The following is a 22,968-nucleotide window of genomic DNA, read 5'->3' as shown; positions in this document are numbered from 1 at the left end:
TTTTTTTTTTTGGGCTAAGTGAATTCTGTGAGACTATTTACTACTGTAGTTGATGTAATTCATAGGTTATTACTATAGGATTTGAATTTCATGATATTTTAATTATTAATTATTGTTAGTTGAAGACATTGGTACTTTGGAACATGTTTTAAATAATTAACTCTTTTTTTTTTTAGAAACAAAATAATTAACTCTTGGAGTCGAAAGAAAGAAAAAAAAAATCACTTTCTTTCATTTTCTTGAGTGCATGTGTGATGAAGGAAAACATTTTTTTTTGGGGTCCATTTCAAATTTTGTTGAATGAGCAAGAAATTTTAAGATTACATTTCATTGCCTCTATGTAAAACTCCTTAAATTTAGGTTTCTTTCTTGCAATTTATTTATTTATTTTTTTGTATTATCTAATTATGAAAATTTTAAATTTTCACCTATGGTTTGTCTTTTGTAATAAATGAAAGTATCCCGCACATTATGTGAGTTATAAGCTAGTTTATATATAATAGTAGAAGCTGAGAGAAAATGGGTGTCTACAATTAAGGAGACGGTGACAAATAGAAAAAGTGATGTAACTTTAAAAAGCGATTATCAATATATATATTTTTATATATATAAAACTGAAATTTTCAAAATTCTCACAATTTTTCACGTCATTATTTTTTTAAGATTCTTTTTATTTTATTTATTTAAGTTAATTTTTTTTTTTAGAATAACCCGACTATTCTATCTCTGTCCCGACTCCCTCGTTCGGTCATTCTTTAAATCTCTACCCTTCCCCCAAATCCTTAACCTCACGCACGCAATCTCTTCCAAAAAAAAATCCTAACGCTAATGCAGAAAGAGACCTAAGAGGGCGATGATTGTTGTGAACCATTGCCACAGTCCATTCGTGGGAAGAAGGGGCTGGGGCTGGGGCAGAGGCTGTCTCTCTCGAAGCTGAGGAGGAGCCAAAGCGAAAGCGAAAGCTATGAATGTTCTGAACCATTGTCACAGTCCCAAGGTAAGTTTAATTTATTAGCAAATTTGTAATTAAGCATATTTAGATCAAGGTTGGGTTTTTTGTTTCTTTTATCTCTGTTTTGTTTTTTCTTTATATATTAATTAGAAAGAATGCAGAAATTAAGCATATTCAGATTAGGGTTGGGTTTTTTGTTTTGTTGTGAAGGCAATAATATACCTCTAAATCCATGTAAAAGGCAGAAGATAGCTAAAGTTGTTTCTTTTATCTCTATTTTGTAAGCATATTCAGATTAGGGTTGGGTTTTTGCTTTGTTGTGTAGGTAATAATATACGTCTAAATCCATGTAAAAGGCAGGAGATAGCTAAAGTTAAAGAATTGTAGAGTAAAAGATCATTCTCATTGATGTCCACTTTCATTAAGTGTTGTTTCTCTTACACGTACACAAGCTGTTTGATAAAATTCCTAAGTGATTTTTTGTTGTTGTTCTAGAACTCATAATACATGGAGAGTGGTAAGGAGGAAGATAAGTAGGTAATGTGATGCTGTGTTGTTGATTTAATCAAGGTGAGATGTTTTGTTGGCCTTATTTTCTCAATGTCATATGTTTGATATAGGGATTGGTATTGGTATTGATGGTGAGATTTTGATATGATTCCCTTTGAGAAGTAGGTTTGATTTTTTTAATGATTTATTTTATGGTGGGATTGTGCATTAAGATTAGAGTTTGTTACCCCCAATAACTTCAAAGGAATCAAAGCTTTTAGAAAGTTTTGTTGGCATTGATGGTGAGATAGGTTTATATAGTAGAAAACAACATTTAAATAGTTTTGGTAATAGTTGATAGTAGTGTACAAATGTTTTTTGTTTTTGACTGTACTATTGTAACAATGATTTACCATATTGATTAGTAGTCTGTGGACTGGTGTCACTTTGGAGCTTTAGGGGCCTCTGTTGGGCTGCTATTGCTGTGGACTAGAAGAGTAGTAAAGAAAGTTGATGGTCCCAATACAAGTCGGTGTTTCAGGTGCCTATGGTCCCAATTCTGAGCATGACAGATACTTTTGAGGTGTCTATCACTATGGGGTTTTGGTGGAGTCTTGGAAGAGATTTTGATATGATTCCATTTGAGAAGTAGGTTTTATTTTTTTAATGATTTATTTCATGGAGTTTGTTACCCTTATTAACTTCAAAGGAATCAAAGCTTTTAGAAAGTTTTATTATTTTACTTAGAAAGACGATTCCCTTATAGTAGCTAAATCCAAAATAATAATAATTTATAATGGAAGCCACAAGATCAAGCTAACTCGAGTTACTCTAAAAACAAGTTCATAAAACCCTATTAAATTTGATCAAGAGTGTATGTCAATTGTTTACAAAGTGAAACAACGACTATTGATAATGGTTTCAATATATTTTCCATAGTTTGTCAACTGATTAATTCTGTTTTCTATTCAGTTCACGACTTCCTGCAATGCTGTTCAGTGATATAATTCTTAATGCAACTGTTTAAATCCGTGGTTTTCTTTGTGACAAGTTTAAATGCCATTTTAGCAGATAATCTAAAGAAGTCCTAAAATTTTAAGTGTTTTGTTGTTGTTATAATCATTATTATCTTATTATACATTGTAGTCTTTTCCAAATGGTTGGAAAGAATGAAAATTGAAAGAAAAGCTTGATTTACAACAATATGACTGTTGTTGCATGTCCTTAACTATGTTAAGGAACAGGTGTAGATGATTTTCAATTGTATAGGTTGGCGATTCTTTCCTCTAGACATTATAATATATAGTTTTTGTATCTGTAGCTCAAAATTTTGATTTTGTTCAACAGGGCAAATAGGTTATGCCATTATTCCTATGATTGCAAGGGGAATCATGCTGGGTCTTGATCAGCCTGTGATTTTGCACTTGCTTGATATTGAATAGGCAGCTGAATCCTTGAATGGGATAAGAATGGAAATGACTGATGCTGCCTTTCCTCTTCTGAAAGGTATGTCCCTTATCTTGAGAGCTAATTATAGGTAGGTAGAATTATTCTCTTCCCTCAAGTTTCTTCACTCATGTCATGAATATGGTTCAATAGGTGTGGTTGCTACCACAGACGTTGAAGTGTGTAAAGATGTCAATATTGCCGTTATCCTTGGTGGATACCCATGGAAGAAAATTATGTTAAGGAAGGATATGTTGTCTACAAATGTGTTTATTTACAAGGCTCAAGCTTTGGCCTTGGAGGAGCATGCTGCTGATGCCAAAACAATTCAAATCACAAGTGACAATTCAAGAAGAGAATAGTTTACATCTTCATATACAATTAAAGAGGAAGTAAAAAAGAATAGTTTACATCTTCATATACAATAGCTTTCCCGTGCATTGCATGGGTTAGCGACTAGTTTATATTGATTTCCAAGGATAATACCATTTAACAGTGATGGTGTATATATTAAAAAAAAAAATGTCAACTAAAAAAACCCTAGGGGGTGTTTGGTTTGTGTTTTCAAACATTTATTTTCAGTTTTTAAATAACATAAGTTACCCCAGTTTCCGTGAATTTGCAGAATATTGTAGATCTGTTTTGTGACTAAAACCCTAGCGATCTCTTCTCTTCAAACTCTGCGAACTAGTGGATATTCATTCGACCGGCCACCGCCATATCCTGCCGGACTTAGACCATCACAATCGGTATCTGTCAAAGCTAAATACGATTAAATGTCACAGAGGTTTTGAGATACGGAGTTAGAGATTGGTGCTATTCCGACGAAAGGTACGCATCAATTCTGTGTTCATTCTTCTCCTTTTGGTGCTTTGTTGTGAATATTGATTCTTACGGCATGAACAAGAATGCAGAACCCTAGAATATTGATTCTTCAAATTTCTGCAGTAATTTTCTTGCATAATTTTGCTTTAGAACTATAAGTTTCCTCTGTTTCTGTGAATTCGCGGAATATACTAGATTTGTTTTGTGATTAAAACCCTAGCGATCTCTGCTCTTCAGACTCTGCGAACCAGTGGATATTCGTATGACCGACCACCGCCATATCCTGTCGGACTTGGACCATCACAATCGGCATCTGTCAAAGTTAAATACGATCAAACGTCATAGAGGTTTTGAGATATGAAGTTAGAGATCGACGCTATTCTGATGAAAGGTACGCATCAATTCTGTGTTCATTCTTCTCCTTTTGGTGTTTTGTTGTGAAAATTGATTCTTACGGCATGGACAAGAATGCAGAACCCTAGAATATTGATTCTTCAAATTTCTGCAGTAATTTTCCTGCATAATTTGTTTTTAGAATTATTGTTCGATAAATCTGTGTGTTGTGATTGATATATGTGATATATTCATTCAATTTTTGGATACTATGGCTTGGCATGTATATAATTTTATATGAGTACAAACTTGATTCGTAAATGCTATGGTTACAGATGCACATTGCTAATGAGATTGCTAGGTTTGTTGAGATAGGATATAACTTTTTTGTTTTGTCATGTAATAGTTGAAGCACTAGAGTCTTTGTTATGATTATGATATATCTATGGAATTATATGCTTGACATCATTCGTATGCTTTTATATCCTTAGATTAAATGAATATGTATAGATTCATGTACGGATATATAAAATATATATTTTTTTAACTATTGGTTTTTTGATATCAGTTCATGATTATATGGGTTAGATTTTGTTTTAGCTAAGGTTTTTTGGGTTAGAATTGTTTTTGTTTTGGGTATTTGGGTTAGATTTGATTCTTTTTGAGATTATTGTTTTTTGGTAAAAGAAATTGAAATGGTGTTGAATCGCACCAAACTGTTAATCTTCTACCATTTAGAAATCTCCCTTTGAAGATACTTGCAGCCAATCACAGGTTCTTTACAAATACAATTTCTTTGTTTTCAGTAAATATAAATATTTGGATGGCTGAAATAGATAGGAATAGGTCCAGTGACTAAGAATGGAGCAGCATCCGTTGATCAACTCTAGTGTTTGGGAGGGAATTCATGAGAGGCAGGCATTAAGAAGTGTAGCAATTTAAAAATGAATATTTAATGTGAGATTCAATTCTTACGTGTATTTGTGTTGTTAGTTAATTGCTCTCTTCTTGCATTTAGTATTAGTATCTTTCTATGATTTCACTTCTACTTGAGTTAGATTGGATTGGTGTTTAGTGATCTTCTTCAACCTAACTTAGAAAAGTCTTTTAATAATAATATTTAAACATATTTATTCCGGTTTCTCCTACATCTTCATGCCTACTCCATTATTATGTAGGGTTTCCTTGACAGTAAGAACACCATATAATCTTTTTTTTTTTTTTTTTTTTTTTTTTTTTAAAAAAAAAAAAAAAAAAAAAAAACCAAAATAGAAGTTTTCATATCCATTGAATATTTTTTTCAAAGGGTAAACAGAGGCAATACCAGGTCATATGGTGCCAATGTTGTTGAATAGTAGTTAACCTTCAAACTTCCAAAATTCTTATTCCTTTTAAGTTTGATATTAATTATGATTTAATTATAGTCAAAGCTGACAATTTTTTAAACTGCATTATTAGTCTATTGAGGAAAATGACTTAGACGTGGTTATTTTGGTTTGATTAATTCTGATTTAGAATTGGCTTGAGAGAGAGAACCTATTTCTTTAAATTAGCAAGTTTTATTTAAAATGAGGTATGACTTTAATTTGTATTAGTCTGTATCTGTCAATTTTGTTTCGTTTGTTCACCTGTCTTTTGTTTATTTATTGTTAAAATACTTTCTTTGTTTTCATAATTATAATTGTTTGTTCAATGTTGTTCAAGATCACCTTTTGTAAGAGCTGAATCTATCTTCATCAAAATGTATAAATATTGTCTAAATTTGTTGGATTCTTCTTCATTTGCAAAATTTATGGTTCTTTGTTTTAATGTGTTGGTGTATTTATTTCCTAATTGTTTAATTGCTCATTTGTTAGTAGAATAGCGACTACATTTATCTGTAAGTTCATGGAATTAAGTTAAAGCACTAAATATATACTAAAACTTAGAAGTTGGCATATACAATTTCCCTTAGTCTATTGGTTGTTGCTGTGATTTTGAATGAGGGAAAATATATACTAAGTTTACTTATTCATAAAAGTCGCTGGTCATATGACATTGAACTATTATGTTTTATTTACAAAATATTTGACGGTAAAAGCATTATCATACAAAATTGGTTGAGAATTTATTAGCACTTTTGAGTTTGTACTGATTGGTTGTGGCCAAAGCTAATCAGATTTACGCCCAGGCTTAATGATTGACATTAATTAAGAAAGAAGGGAAAATTGATGGTTTTTTTGTTTGTAATCTTTATGTATACAACGAAAACAAACTTTCCAGTTCAAGTTTGTGCCAAAAAGTGTTACCGTTTGATGTTAATTTTGCTTTAAGTATTTGTTTTATATATCCTTCGCTAATGGAAGCCAAATTCTTTGCCATCATCATATGGGAAATAGCCAGTAGATTGTTAAAAACTAAATCAATCTTTCATATTTTTTGCAACTCAAACCATATTACAATGTTTGGTTTTGATTAGGTTCTGAATTGCATATTTTAATCTGCTTTTTTGTTCATTTTTTTAAAATTCTATGAATTCTTATTTTGTATTTTACTGAATTGTAAAACTGTCATGAGTTTTTTAAATTCTATGCTTTTAGTGGCCTACATTTGGTACCTCCACCATTTTCACATAGTGGCCTGCATTTGATGCTTTCTTCTTGATTTATCATAATCCAGTTTCTTTGTGAGTGGCGTCATGGGGTTTTGCCTTTGAATATACGTAGGGAAAAACATGTTTGCCATTTATTTAGTAAATATTGTTGTGTGGTGCGCACATTAATGTTTCAATTAGTTGGTTAATCTTTAGAAAAAACTTTTTATTTTTAAAGCCAATAAAATATCATGCAAACATCTTTAATTCTTGGTTCCACCTGAATGACCAATGAACAACAATATTCTGCCTACTTCTGTTGATCCACTAATTCACTAATTGTCTTCGATTAATGTTTTACATTAGTCCATGGATCTTGATTATTATGTTTGCTCGGCTTTGCAATTAAATTGGCTTATTTGTTTTAGTTCAATTTTGCTATGCGGTGTTGCTCAATGATTACATTGTGTTGGTTTTGAAGGATTTGAATTTCTATTAGTGATGATTATGTAATCATTAATTTCAGTTTCAAACCAGGTTTTATATTTGGTTTGTGGCCTTTACAAGATATATTCGTTCTTGGTTTTTGTTGGTTTTGGTCTTTTGATTTCATGGAAAACAATTCCAGTATTCTATTATTTACTAATTTGTTATGAATATTAATGCTTATGGCATGGACAAGAATGACAGAATCCTAGAATCATGAAAGGCCATCTATAAATCAAATCGATCTCTACATATGCTGATTATTGAAAAAACAGACCGACCTCTTCATTTAAAAGGAACATTGACAAGATAATTGAAAGATAAAACTATTTAACAATTTAATACAGTTTGCTTGAATGCTGATTTTCTTTATACTTATCTTATACTTAGTATTACATTTTGTTCATTTACTGTAATCCTGTTTTAATTGGCTTTGATTTGCATGTTTTAGCCAGCTTCTGTCTTTACAAATTGATTTCTTCAGCCAATTCTCCCTTCTACTTATTTCACATCCTCACTGCTATTTTTTGTTATTTGAATTTGAATTAAAATCCTGATGTTTATTCTCTCTCTTTCAAAGTTTTGGCCTCAAATTATAATCTTTGACTATTTAATGTCATCAGGGACAATCTAAGTCATTAGATGATCTACGTTTATAGGGATAGGCAATTGGTAAAAGTAAAAACGGCAAAATAAAACCTCTCCCTCCTTCCAATAATAAATTTGACATCCAACTACTTAATTCTACAAAGGGTCCTCTCACTGATAAGACCATTTATTATACTTCAATAAGAGTTATTGATTTAATTTGTAAGGTCAAACCCTGGTAAGATGAAGCTTCTTCTTTGTGTCCATTAAGGGTTGATTTTCTTAATAGGTCGTAGCTTTCTTTTAAGATTTTTTGTGTTGGGCTGTAATAATTTTTCCTAAGGGGATCTTTGCCTATATACATATACACTTAATATTTAACAATACTTTTACTTGGTTCTCTTTTAGAATAGTGTTTTGTTGTTTCCTATTGGCTTTTCTTTTATATATGGCTGTTAGAGCCATATTTGTGATGCCATCTCTAATCATCTATCTCTAAGCAGCAATGTTTTGTATTCTATGTTTTGTTAATAGCCATATTTGTAAGATGGATGGTTTAAGATCTGAATGTTTTTCGGAGTAAAGTTATTTTGTAATTTTTAGTAAGTAAAATTATTGGTTTTTAATGTTAAATTACAAAGTTTTTGCAGATTGAAATGCATTTTCTCTGATAGCCTTTGTTGTTTTTCTACTTGATATTTAATTTTACTATTATTTCCTTATTGATTTATGTCTCTGATTTTCTAGAATGCTTATTAGACTTTGTTTCTTTCAATTTTTGTACTGCTAAGACTATTAGGCTCAGCTTATTGGCAGGCTTTTTTAAATGTTGTTGTTGTTAGCTTTGTTTATTTTGTTTATTCATTTATTTTTATTGTGCGTATCTTAATGTTTTCGATTGAGTGCTTATAGATGCTTTTATTTTATTTATTTATTTTATTAATAGAGGATTACATAATAGTAGGTGAAAAGCTTCATGAATTCCATTACTTGGATGTGTGTATAATCTGATCTATCTCTGTGTAATTTTGAAGCAAAGCCTAAAAATTTTGAGGAACTTCAATGTAATCAATCTTGATTCTTGCTGTCTTATTGAGTGCTTATGTTTAGGTGCTTTTATTTCTTTATGTTTTGGCTTTCATGAAAGTGTTAAGAAAAAATTCAAGAGGAACGAATATTTGATTAAATGAAGGGTTTGTAATAGCCAAATCATGATTACCAATTGAAAATCAGTCTCTTAAATAAAGATTGACTATGTCAATGACGTATATTATTACTTTATTAATTTGTTTTAGATATGATCAAACATACTTGCAAATTAGAACAGCATTGTTTATATATGTATTTCGGTCTCTTGCATTTATCCCCACCAATGTTTGTTTGGTGTTGATTCAAAATTTGTAATATTTCATTTATATAAACTTGCCATGTTTTCTGAATTTTAAATAATTATAATTAATTATATAATACACAAACACATGTTTTATAGGATCTTAGTTTGTAGCAGCTCATTTCTGACTTTTAAAAAAAAATGGAAAATGCAAGACAAGCGCGATTAAAAAGAAGGATGCTAATGTTTGAGAGGCAATCCAACAGAAAATGGCATGAAAGGAAAAATAATAATCTTACCCTGGCTAGGAAATCCAGGGAAATGGTCATTGTTGAAAAGAGGAAAAAAAAAAAAAAAAGAGGGATAGAGGATGGATTCAATAATTGTGATATACGTCAAGAAATCCAAGAATCAGAAAATGAGAGTGGTTGTGAAGAATTTCCAAGTAAATGACTTAAATTTACAAGGAAAAAAATATTGATATTCAATTTTGTTTACATCATTATTGTTGTTCTCATATTTTAAAATTCATATAGGAAAATTTACTGAACCTTGGAATTTCGGCTCGCCTTCTTATGTATGCGAGCATTGCGGTTCAATTTTATGGTATGAAGAGAGAACTCTTAAATCTAAGAGGCCTAGGAACCCAAAATTCTCTCTGTTGTATGGAGGGTAAGGTTAAGTTACCTCTGCTTAGGAAAGCTCCTTCTTTTATTGATGAGCTTTTAGATCCTCTTGGTAGTCAACGATCTAAAACGTTCAGAACTCTAATCAGAAGTTACAATGCAACGTTCGCAATGACATCTATGGGTGGCAAAGTAGATAGTAGAATTTTTTTTTTTAAATCTTCACACTGACAGCATCAACTTTCTTTGGAATTAGAGCAATAAAAGTCGCATTAAGACTTTTCTCAAAGACAGCTTGTGAATGGAAGTTGGCAAGAATCTCCATAATTTCAAGTTTTAGAAAGTCCCAACAAGCCTTAAAGAAAGCCATTGAAAAACCATCTGGTCTGGAGATTTATTGCCATTACAACCTTGGACTACACCATATACCTCCTCTTCCTCGAAAGGTCTTTCTAACCAGGCACTTCCTCCTCAGAAATCATAGAGAATTCCACTTCATCAAGCACAAGTCTTTGGCCCTCATTTTCAGAGTACAATTGTTTGAAGAAGTGAGAGATGCAAGCTGCTATTGAATTAGGATCCGAAGTGAATTCACCTTCCACCATCAGATTGTCTATATTATTAAATCTTCTGTGGGAGTTTGCTGTTCTATGAAAGAATTTAGTATTTCTATCCCCCTCTCAGATCCAAAGGGCCCTAGATTTCTGCTTCCAACATATTTCAACCATAAGAGTTACCTTTTCAAGTTCAATGCGAAGCTATTCTTTTTCCAAAGTCTCATCATATGATAGAGGACGAGTATCTTCCAGCAAGTCAAATGCTTCAAGGTTCTTCCATAACTTGTTCATCTTATCCTCCACATTGCCAAATTCTTCTACATTCCATTTCTTTAAGTCTAGCTTCAAAGCTTTCAATTTGCTTGCAAACCGAAAGCTAGGGGAACCTTGAAAATGATAGGACTCCCACCAAGTTCTCACTTTCTCTACAAAACCCTCTGCTTTTAACCACATATTCTCAAATCGAAAAGGATGGCTGCCTTTGTGAAAATTTCCCCCTTCTAACAGAACTGGAAAGTGGTCTGAAAGTAATCTATGCAATCTTTTTTGACGAATATTAGGAAATTGCTCCTCCAAATCAGAAGAGAGAAGAAACCTGTCAAGCCTAGACCGCGAAGCCACTGCTCCAGAATTAGACCAAGTGAAAGTACCTCCCTCCAATGGTAAATCAATAAGATTGTGTTCAGAAATGAAATCTGAAAAATCAAGCATGGCTGAAGAGAAAGAGTCTGCACCAAGTCGCTCCGAAGGAAATCTCACAACATTAAAATCGCCTCTAATGCACCAAGGCACATTCCACCAACTATGAATACCAGCCAGCTCTTCCCAAAGCAGTCGCCTGTCACGATCAGAATTTGGTCCATATACACCAGTGAAAGCCCAAACAAAATGATCTACTACATTTTTAAATTTGCAAGAGACAGAAAACCTTCCCACTGCTTCGTCAATTTTTTCCACCATCCTTCTATCCCACATCACCAAAACACCCCCCGAAGCACCTATAGAACCCAAATATAGCCAATCCAAATGTTGACAACCCCACAAGCTCCAGATCTCTCTCCTTGTTATCAATTCCATTTTTGTTTCCTGCAAACAAATAATGTCAGCACCCCATCCTCTGATCATATTCTCGAATTCGGAGTCTTTTTTCAGAGTCATTCAGCCCCCTAACATTCCAAGAGATAATTTTCAGATTCATTGAGGCACCACAGAGTCCTGTTCCCCACTGCCATCTCCTACCAAATCAGAATTATTCTCAAAGTTCCAAGAATTTAGCAGACTTTTCAACTCCCGACGCCCTTTAGAACTTGTCTTAGGCTCTCTCTTCTGGGAGCAATCTACCTGCATTTTAGCTTTCTTCCTAGCTTCCAAGGCTAAAAAAATCCCAGTAATTTTCGCTTCGAAGCCTTCCAAGGAAATACCCACAGATTTCCTAAAGGCTTTAATTCGTTTCTCAATCCATGGAGATAATTGGGTGGAAGCATCTGCCACTTTCACAAGTGGAGCAACTGGGTTAGCCATTGCCAACGGTTGCACAACCAATGGTTCTTTAACATTTTCCCAATTTACAAGACCTCCATCAGATCCCCCCAACTCACAATCTGACCCAGAAACAGCAGAAACATTATCCAGAACACCATCACATTCATCCGCCCAACTAACAATATGCCTTTCTTCCTTGAAGGTGTTATTATCCTGTCTCACAGCTCCCTCGAGGTCGGAGCAGTCCGACAAGCTCCCAAGTGAGTGGTAAAGTGAGAGAGGAATAGCTATTTGCCTACCTCCATGAAGCTCTAAGACCCATTTCTCAGAATCACCCCAGGTGTGCTCCAAATCTTCAACAAAATTCTTAATGGAGGGATGAGTAGTTGGGCCAGGTATTTGAGCTCCCTCAAAATCATAAGTACCCGGTCCTTCCAAACCCACAAAATCCTCCTCCCCAACCTCTAAAGTCATTGGAGAATCCAGAGAAACTAACGCCGGTACTATCGGGTTCATTACTGGTTTCGATATCATGGCCGATGACACCACCGGCACCAACTTCGACCCACTCAGCTCACTGATCGGCGATATCTGATCGTGGGAGGCTTGGGCAACCACCGCTAGTCCAGCCGACGCAGTGGGTGGCTGAGCTAGTGGCTCTCCGCCGTTACCCGCCACTTCCGTCACTGCTAAGGCTGAATTTATGCCCACTGATACCCACGACGATGTCGCAAGTTGCTCCAATATGGTGGGTGTGGTCCTTGAGCTCTCAAAATCCTTCGTGGCACTCTCACCTGAGCTCGGCAAACTTAACCCATTCTGGTAAGAAGCCTCCAGAGCCTTAAGTCCACTAGATGAGCTCTCGCCAGCCTCAAAAGAAAGTGGGCTTGACAGACCTAGGCCCAAAATGGGTTCTTTATTACCCATCAAGGCTTAGGCATTTTGCTTAGATGAGCCCAGGCCCACACTAATACTATGGGCAGTATTACTCACCCATTTGCCAGCCTGTTTAACACCTTTACCACCCTCCCAAAATACCCGCCTCTTTCCATATTCATTCACATTCACAGTCAATCCTCTCCCTAGCCAACGTCCCTTCCTCCTATCACGTAACTTTCCAAATTCAATCTTATTTGAATTCAAATTGGGCTTCAAGGAAATATTGAATTTATTTCCTTCCGGGATTTTCTCCTCAAATTTATTCTTGCCATTAATGCCACCCTTCCCACCCTCAACACCACCCACGGCTGACTGAGGAAAGNTTTTTTTTTTTGATAAATAACGGAATTGTATTAACCAAAAAGTCCAAGTACACTGGGGGTGTACAAGGAAAACATTACATCAAACAGAAAAATTACAAAGATCCAGCATTTCTAAAAAATTAGAACAAGAGAAGAGATTAAAGGAAGAACTCCACTCTAGCAAGGTGTGAAGAAGAAGAGATTTAATTTCTAGAATAGACCGTTCCTTTCCTTCGAAACATCTTGAGTTCCGTTCTCGCCAAATACACAATAGGACACAATGAGGGACAGCCCTCCATAAATCAATGCTCTGACACCCACCAAATGAAACTTGCCAACTCGAAAATAAATCTAAGACACCACGCGGCATAACCCATTGAAGACCAAATAGAGCCCACACCATAGAAGCAATAGGACAATGAAGAAGAAGATGATTCACCGATTCCCCACTCTTTTTACACATATAGCACCAATCTACAACGGCTACACCCTTATACCATAAATTTTCAGTAGTCAAAATCTTACCTAAGGAGGCAGTCCAAGAGAAGAAAGCAACCTTAGTAGGGACCTTTGACCGCCACACAGGCTTCCAAGGGAAAGAAATGTCTATAGTAGAGGAAAGAGAGAGATAGTACTCACTCACTTTAAAATTCTTATTCCCAGTTGGTTTCCAGCAAAGTTTGTCCTGACCTTCACCATTAAGGGGCATTGAATTGATAAGATCAAGAAAAGTGTAAAAATCTCTGTTTCCCAATCTTGGGGAGCTCTAGAAAAAAGAAGATCCCAGTGAAGCCTTTGGTTAGGAAAGGACATAACATCTGCAATAGAAGACTCCTTATTACAACTAATATTATAGAGTTCCGGAAAAGCCTCCCGGAGGGTGCAACTCCCATACCACACATGATGCCAAAATTTAATTCTATCACCAACACCAACCTCGAATTGAATGGATTTTGAAAAGGCTGGCCAGCCTTGTCTTATGGTTCTCCAAAGATAACACCATAAGGATTAGAGACTTCTTTTGTACACCAACCTCCCCAATCATTCCCATATTTAGCCTCAATAACCCGCCTCCAGAGATGGGTTGTCTCTCTTCTATATCTCCACAACCATTTCCCCAACAAAGCTTGATTGAAGGTTCTCAAATTTTTAATACCCAAACCACCATACTGCAATGGAGAACAAACCTGGGCCCAATTTACTAGTCGGAATTTAGGAGACTCATCTATCCCACCCCAAAGAAAATTTCTTTTTGCCTCTCAATACGAATAGCAATATCCGCAGGAATAGGAAAGAGAGATAGGAAATAAGTTGGCAAACTTGAGAGAGTGCTTTTGATTAAGGTAATCTTACCACCTTTTGATAGGTATAATCGCTTCCAACTCGTTAATCTTCGCTCCATTCTTTCTAAGAGAGAGTTCCAAATCGCCCTGTCCTTGAATTTAGCACCCAATGGCAGTCCCAAGTAAGTCATTGGCAAAGATGACTGTCTACAACCCAACAATGCCACAAGCTCCCCCATATTAGTCACCTCTCCAACTGGGACTAATTCTGACTTAGCCAGGTTAATATGCAACCCTGACACCGCCTCAAAAGAGGCTAAAATTTCCCGCAAATATTCAATCTGACTTGCTGTAGCATCACAGAAAATTAAAGTGTCATCCGCAAAGAGAAGATGGGTCACCATGAGGGGAGTATTAGATCTGGTACCAACAGTGAAACCTGAAATGTGTCCAGCCAGAACCGCCCCATCCAACAGACGGCTTAATGCCTCCATAACAATAGCAAATAAGAGCGGGGAGAGAGAATCTCCTTGGCGCAGCCCCCTAGAGCTCCCAAAGAAATCCTTAGGGGAGCCATTTATCAAGATCGATAATTTCACTGTGGAAATACAGAACAAAATCCACTTTCTCCATTTCTCAGAGAATCCACAACGCTGCAACATATACATAAGAAAATCCCAGCTGACATGATCAAAAGCTTTCTCCACATCCAACTTACATAAACCCCAAGTATCCTTGCCTTGAGCCTACTATCCAAACACTCATTAGCAATTAAGACAGAATCTAGGATTTGTCTATCTAGGACAAAAGCATTTTGAGACTCAGAGATAATTCCGGCTGACTGAGGAAAGCTACCAGCCTGAGTTTCAAAATCTGCTACCTGTGTGCGAGAATTATCATTCGGAAATTCCACAAAATTCTTCACGGTACCAGCTTGAATCTTGTCTTTGCTGAGTGTCTGCTGAACATGCTTCAACCTTGCCTGTACCGGAGCTTTGACAGCCTCCACATAAGACCTGGCAGCTTGGTATTTTGGGATTTGCTTAAACCTATACGGTACAAACTTCAATCCACCCAACGCATATTGAGAAGGTTCCAAAAGCCTTCTTAATTCAATCCCAAAAGTTCTCCACCCTTGTAGTAATTTTCCGGCAGGAATAATGATAGTTCGCCGCAGCCCTCCTACCTTAAGCTCTGTCACTGATAAGTACTGCCCAAATGAGTTGGATCCCCGTTGCATCGTGTAAGCAGTATCACCTTCCCTGAACGTGAAGAATTGCTTAGGACTAACCCCACTCACGGTGTGTTCCAGATTCCGCATTGTCCAAAGAGTTGCACTCTTGCCCATAAACACCGATTGCATATAGTATTTTCCCCGTTCAAAGATCTTAAGGGAGAAAAAATTCCCACCTCCCTCAATCACCAACTGAAACAACTTAGATTCAATAAAGAAACTTCGAAATCCCCCCATACTGTCCCTAGGAAATGAAAACTAAAACAGAATTTGTGGCTAATTCGAGGTAGCCGGGCCTCCTCTCAACTCAGAGAGAGAGAGAGCTCGTAGTAAATAGTAGAATTAACGATGGAGGACACCCTTACATTTTCGAACTTAATGGCCAAAACCATCATAGAATTGGAACTCTTCTTCCTAATGATGGTCAGAATCCACAATTTGCACAATTATATTTCTACGATATTGAAAATGAAGTTCAACATAGAATGAATGTCTTTAGCGATGGTCAAATTAATAGTGACCTTGATCCATCTATTGTTGGTGCATTGGTCCAAATGTTTGATGAATCAAACACTTTGGTGAAGGTATTTCGGATGTCTAGAGACCGTTTCATTGATACTGAGGTTCACCGTTTAAGATTACGACTTATTGGCTCCCGAACTACAGATGGAAGAGAATATAACCTGCCTACATGTTCAGAAATTGCAGCAATTATCGTTGGTGATATATTGCGTTTCTCTAACTCAAATAGTGGGGAGACATTTTTCGGAGGAAAAACTATTGTTCTTGGTGGTGATTTTAGGCAAATATTACCAGTGGTATCTAAAGGAAGAAGAGAACAAATAGTTGAAGCGTCAATTAACAAGTCATCATTATGGAACAGTTGCAAAGTTTTCATTCTAACAATAAATATGAGGTTGACACAAAACCCAGGTGATATTGTAGCAAGGGAATTTGCTGAATGGATATTGAAAATTGGTGATGGTGAACTTGGTAATAGTGAAGGGGAAGCATTGATTGAAATACTGCATGATTTACTAATTCAGCCCGGTGCTCATCCTTTCAACGATATTGTAAAATCTACCTATCCTGACTTCGATAAAAAATTTAACGATTCCAAGTATTTAGAAGAGAGCAATTTTAGCTCCAACAAATGAAGTAGTTGAAGACATAAATGGTTACATGATTGATCTTATTAATGTTGATGAAGAGACATATCTTAGTGCTGATTCATTATGTAAAGCTTCAAGCAACATTCTAGACCAAGATGTCATGTATCCAATAGAGTTTCTCAATCATTAAAGTTCCCTGGTATTCCAAACCATAAACTTAGATTGAAAGTAGGTTTGCCAATAATGTTACTTCGAAATTTAAACCAAAGTAATGGACTTTGTAATGGTACTAGACTCTTGGTCACTCAATTATCAAAATGGGTTTTGGAGGCTCAAATAATATTAGGAACTCATATTGGAGAAAAAGTGTTTATTCCAAGAATAGTCTTATCCCCTTCTGATTCCAAATGGCCCTTTGTACTAAAAAGAAGGCAGTTTCTAGTATCAGTTTGCGTTTCTATGACAATTAATAAGAGCCAAGGTCAATCTTTGCAACGTGTTGGGCTTTATTTAGATAAACCAGTTTTCTGTCATGGACAGTTATATGTTGCTGTATCCAGAGTTACAAGTAAAGATGGCCTTGGGATACTTATTGTAGAAGATGATTACGGTGATCGTTTTCATGCAAAAAATATTGTCTACAAAGAAATATTCGATAATTTGCCTAAAGGTAAGACATACTATCTGTTAAAATTATTTCAAATTGTTTATAATGTAAACTAGATTGTCACTTATATTGTAAACAGTTGATTTTTCTCCATTGTTGTATATAAACTTTACTAATGTTTAAAATGTTCTAATATTATAGATTCATATCACAATGAAGTACAAAACGTTGAAGCAGATATCAATGAATGTGGGATGCAGTTACCGTAGCAAACAACCATGATCTGATCAATATTGCTATGATCTCGGTTGACTAACAGGTAAGTTTTAAATTTTTTTTTAAACAGAAAATAATATTAAAAAAAATGGATACAGAAATCTTTTTTTTTTCCCATATCTGCATCTTTAACTTGCAGAACTATTTTGTTTAATTAGCTTATTCATTCCTAATATTTTTTTTGACATAATAATTTTTAATTGTTTCCAGGGAACCTCGTGTTTATAATTCTTTCTTCAGCCTTATGTGGCTAGACATGAAGGGGAAATTGATCACACATTATTTTAGTTGAGAGTTGAGGTTGGGGATATTACAATTCTGTATTGGCAAAAGGCTGTGAGTTTTGGCCAAACAAAGTTTTTTGAGATTCTGTAGTATGTTTCTTCCCAGTCAGCATCACAGCCTAAATCTGATAAGGTATCCATTGACAAGGAAAAGTAATATCTGCTCTAGGGATCAGAAGTCATTTGTTTAGTGCATTTTACACTGTATTCTTCTGATGGTAATTGTTAAAATTGGGATAAGAATATTGATTACTCTTTCTTTGGCCGTAAGTTCATTATGCAGAAACTGTGTATACTTGATCCTTATACAACAATGTAAATTTTTTTTTTTTTTTTTTTTTGAGGCCCTTTTATATGGTTTAGCACTGAACCTAAGTAGTTGGAGTTAGGGCATTGTTGTGTTAGGCAAACTTTATTTGTTAAGACAAGGTATTGAGATTGTATTTAACTAAATTTAGAGTAATAACTGAGAGAATATTCGTTTTGTTGCACATCAATCCATAGCCCATTTTGACATAATATGATACGATGAGTTGAAGGCCTTTTACTCTATGCGTGTACAAGCCTGAAATTTTATAAAGCAATTTCTGGCCAGAGTAATTCACAAAGTTAAATATAGTTAAATATTTAAAGGAGAAAGCTTTATAGTCTTTTGGTCATGCTTTCTTTAGTTTTGTTTTTGCTGTGATTGTTTAAATCTGAGCTATTAAAACAAGTTTGAGTAAAAAATGAAAAGCATAGAAGTAATACACTGCTTGAATGAATTATCTAAAAGATCTCAGATTTAGTAAGAGATCTCAGAGTTAGTAGTAAGAAGAAGAGTACTAATTTTGAGAAAATCTTAGTGTAAAAGAGAAAAATGAACTATTTAATTTATTCTTACTTTATGTAGAACATGTTGGTTTATCTCTCTCCTATGGATTGTCCATGAACTCTGTGCTGTTCTGGGCCATATATATGAGCTGCTTTGTGGAAAATCTAATGGTTTCTGTTGAGAGGATAAAACAGTTTACAAATATTACATCAGAAGCAGCTTGGGAATTTAAAGACTGCATTGCTCCTTCAAATTGGCCTGCCCATGGCAATATTGACCTTAGAGACTTACAGGTAACTGGCCTTTAACTAATTCTATTTAATTTTTCTGAAAAAATAAACCAAAGTTAGCCTCGAGCTTTATGGCTTGGCAGCACTGTCCTGTCTCCCCATTGGGTGAACCTGAGCTCATATCTCTCCCCTCCCTCACTTGAAAAAAAAAAAAAAAAAAAAATTCATGTCTTCAACTTCCTAAACTAATAAACCATGGCTAGAGTTTGGGTTGTGATTTACTTCTTATCAATTATTATATTACTGTTTGAACCTAATAGAATTTGTATTGCTTTTTATATTTCTTTGGATTGGTTGGTCAAAATATTTTGGTACTGTTTGATTTTGTAATTATGATATTGAAATATGCTATCATGATCTATATGTCTGATTGATTTCCTACTTAAAAAGTATCTACCAGTGGGTTATAGAATAAGTTAATGGAGTTTTATGATTTCATCCATTAGTATTTTAAGGAAGTATATTGATGCATCTATTTCAAGATTGAGATTTCCTTGAACTATTCGTACATGGGTGAAGAGGGATGTTTCATTGTAAAAGGGGAGAGCTTCTATTTTGTTTTTGATATAATTTGTAGTGCAGTTTTTTGGCCTTTTAGAATCTAAAAGTTACGGAATACTTAAAATGAGGGGTTCATTTTTGTGATCACATGATTATTACATTTCCTTTTTTTTCTTTTGCACCCTATTGATCTTATGGTTCATTTTCTTTAATAGGGGACTCTGTTTTTATTGCTTTTTAGAACTATACTATAATTTCTGACATGTAACTTTCTGAATTCTTAACTAAATTTTGTGGGATGTGTATGGTTGTGGTGCAGTGGGTATTCTTTGCTTAGTGATCCCCAGTACAACAAAGTACTTACCAATTTTTTGATCATTCAGTTGACTCCTTACTGCCAATCTGTACTTGCTGTCATGCTAGCAAAAACAAGGGTTTCAGCCCGTTTTACTTATTATTGGATTTGAACCAATGACTTACCATTTACTATTCAAGGAGAGGCAGAGCGCTAAAAAAGAGAGTATTATCACTATTCGAAACTATTTTCCATCCTACCTGATCTACTGTTTTTGAAGAGTGATTGAAATTGTAAAACTTTGAAATCTGAAGGTGTAATGTATTTTTGTTATTGTAGCTTTATGGTTGTTGGTAGTTGAATTTTCATTTATAAAACAATGAATGTGATTGCTATTAAATTTACAGAAATTGCATGTAATTCATTTAGTAGATCATGTTTTGTTGGAGGACGCCTCTTTTTCTTTTAAGTTTCACACTATAGAATACATTCAAAGATTGTGTGTGCAGCAGCCAATGTGGCATGACCACAAAGCTGAAGCTGCAAAGGGGTATCAAACATTTAATTGATTTACAGATACTTCTTCTAATTTGCTAAAAATTCTACTGCACCAATAAAATATATGCACCTGTAGGCCACGAGCATGTGCTTTGGCAACAAGATCTGTAACTTCATTCAAATAATTGTTTTTGTAGTAACAATTGTATCCTTCCAAGGTTCAATCCCAACCAGATAGTTCTTTATGAAATCAAGATAACTATCTGAAGTAATATCATAGTATGTCTACAAAAAATATTTATTCAATCAAGAACACAACTAGAAAAGTTACTGTATGGAACAGGTAATTTTAAAAAAGTGACTGCATCAGAAGTACAGTTTTGGAGCTAATAGAAGATATGGAACAAAATTCACCTAAAATATGATTTAACAAAATTCACCTGAAACTATATTGGAAAATACAACACTGCCTCTCATAGATATTGAATAATAGTTATGCCACCTAATTTAAAAAAAAAAAAAAAATTGCCTAACATCCCTACTATAATGCCAGCCATGCGCATATGGCTAGCAACATGATTCACACTTAGAAGTTAAATATTTTCCAGCTTATTTGTCATGTTAATCAACAAATTATTGAAGTTGATCTGCTTGCCAACAACAAAGTCAATTGGATTTTCAGAATGAGAACAAAAAACAAACCTGATTCGTATCTTCTGTTAGTACCGTAGGAATAGCCTCATTTTTTTCCTGTTTATGTCATCTTTACTTTGATTCAATTAAAACTTTATTTTGAATTAAATTGACATGTATAATTATTATGTCCCAATTAATTTATTCCCCTTTCATTGAATGTTTTAATACATACTATAAATTAATTTAAAACTGTGAATAATATAAGTTAGATTGTCACTAATGTTGCAAATGATAGATTTTACTCTGTAATGATATATAAATTTTACTGATGTTTAAATTATGCAGATAATACAAAGTCATACGAATATGGAGTACACAACTTTAAAGCAGACATCGAGAGACAAAGATAACTCAAAAGTGAAAGTTAGAGTTTTATGAATGTGGGATGCAATTAATATAGCAAACAACCATGATCTGATCAGCCTCGATATGATATTGGTTGACGAAGAGGTAAATTCATAATTGATTTCTTTCTAGAATAAATTTTACAAATATTATTTTATTAAAATTTGCAGTCAATTAATGTAAATTGATTGTTATGTACTGCTATTATTGATTAAGGGATAATTCATTTAAAATGTTCGTAGGGAACATTGAAACATGCAAGCATTAGAAAGAATCTTGCTCAAAGTTATCGTCCACAACTAAATGAAGGGAGCATATATACAATTACAAATTTCTTGGTTGAAGAAAATAAAAGGAACTGTCGTCCAGTACATAACAAACTCAAAATACTTTTCAATTCAACAACTTCAGTCTCAAAATTCAGTGGATTTGATCATTCAATACCTCAATCCCAATTTGAATTTGTTGATTATGGAACAATAGCTTCCTGTTGCTATGACACTACTTACTTGACTGGTAATTTTAATTTTTTTACAAGCCAAGCATCTACTTTTACAAAGCTAAAAAACAATGCAATTCATAACTTAATACTGACTCTTATTTAAAAAAAAAAAAAAGTGTTCTTACTAGATGTGATTGGCATATTGGACTACATTGGAGCCATTGAGGAGATCAAAACAAGAGGGCGTCCAACAAAGATGAGAAACATTCAATTGTTGTTAGAAGAGTAAGATATATATACATTTTTTTAAACTCATATGTTATAATTTTTAAATAACTCAAACTTACATATAAACAACTTCAGGAACAAATCAGTTCAAACAACTTTGTGGGGAAATACTGCACAACAAATAGATGATGATTTTTACAAAACAAATAAAGGGCCATTCATTGTAATAGTCACTTCAACTATTGTGAAAACTTTCAAAGGTAACAATTGATTAACTCATTTATTAAATACATAACATTTATGTATCTATAATGCTTAGAAATTTTACAACTTTTTTGTAGGTCATTATCAATTGTCATCCACTTTTGCAACAAAGCTGTATGTCAATTTAGACATTCCAGAAGTTGCAAAAATTAGAAACAAGTAACTACTATTACACTTTCTCTTTTTAAGGGTGTACCTATTTAGCGATATTCCTTAAATGATAGATAGCATAAAAACTGTTTGTTTAGATATATATATATATATATACATATAGAAACTGTTCTGTTATTGTTTTAATGAGTTATACCTAATTTTTGGTTAGATACACCACAATGGACATAAACGTAAAAGAAATACTGCCAAAGGGATTACCTAAAATACAAGATGGTGTACTTGCCTTAAATAATAAAAAGCAGTTGTTGAAATAAAGGGCTTGGAATGGAACTCAAAGGTATCAACTATATTCTGACATTGTTAATTTATCATAATTAGTAATTGTTTATGTGTTTTATAATAAGATATAATTTTATAAGCTGACTAAACTTTGTATTATAGGACTTACTGGTAACATGCAATGCCAAGATCATTACTCTTAATAATAAATATGGATGGTATTATGTTGCATGCCTTATATGCAAGACGAAAGTGAAACAAGTCAAAGGAGTTCTATGGTGTGAACGTTGTAAAAATGAGCCAAAGTTTGCAGTCCCAAGGTAATTAAAAAAAAAAAAGATTTGTAAATTCTCAAACACACACAAAATATATATAATATTCTACTAACAACTTTGTATCTAAAATAGCTATAGAATACAAGTCCAAGTACAAGATGAGACCGGTTCAACCACATTCATATTGTTTGACAAAGGAGCTNA

General features: G+C 34.1%; 1 protein-coding gene across 6 annotated transcripts; it reads left to right on the top strand.

The window, feature by feature from the left end:
• The first annotated feature begins 705 nt into the window (after positions 1-705).
• LOC112017423 (uncharacterized) lies at positions 706-22,968 on the top strand. Of its 6 annotated transcripts, none has more exons than XM_065774274.1 (17): positions 706-997; positions 1,448-1,522; positions 2,789-2,947; positions 3,041-3,718; positions 3,950-4,103; positions 17,097-17,226; positions 17,365-17,482; positions 17,650-17,856; positions 18,722-18,830; positions 21,103-21,267; positions 21,405-21,678; positions 21,781-21,889; positions 21,968-22,092; positions 22,174-22,255; positions 22,419-22,547; positions 22,652-22,809; positions 22,897-22,968. In XM_065774274.1, the coding sequence occupies exons 10-15, from the start codon at positions 21,196-21,198 to the stop codon at positions 22,522-22,524; spliced, it is 768 nt and encodes a 255-aa protein (XP_065630346.1). In that variant the 5' UTR covers positions 706-997; positions 1,448-1,522; positions 2,789-2,947; positions 3,041-3,718; positions 3,950-4,103; positions 17,097-17,226; positions 17,365-17,482; positions 17,650-17,856; positions 18,722-18,830; positions 21,103-21,195; the 3' UTR covers positions 22,525-22,547; positions 22,652-22,809; positions 22,897-22,968. The 6 variants fall into 6 exon arrangements, with proteins under 6 accessions (XP_065630346.1, XP_065630339.1, XP_065630342.1 ...); XM_065774267.1 differs by having other exon boundaries at positions 18,616-18,830; XM_065774270.1 differs by having other exon boundaries at positions 3,513-3,718; positions 17,650-18,830.

The sequence above is a fragment of the Quercus suber genome, unplaced genomic scaffold (genome assembly GCF_002906115.3).
Source record: "Quercus suber isolate HL8 unplaced genomic scaffold, Cork oak 2.0 scaffold_7, whole genome shotgun sequence".
NCBI classification, from domain to species: Eukaryota; Viridiplantae; Streptophyta; class Magnoliopsida; order Fagales; family Fagaceae; genus Quercus; species Quercus suber.
The sequence above is the reverse complement of the archived record's forward strand: the minus strand, read 5'-3'. Positions and strand labels throughout refer to the sequence as shown.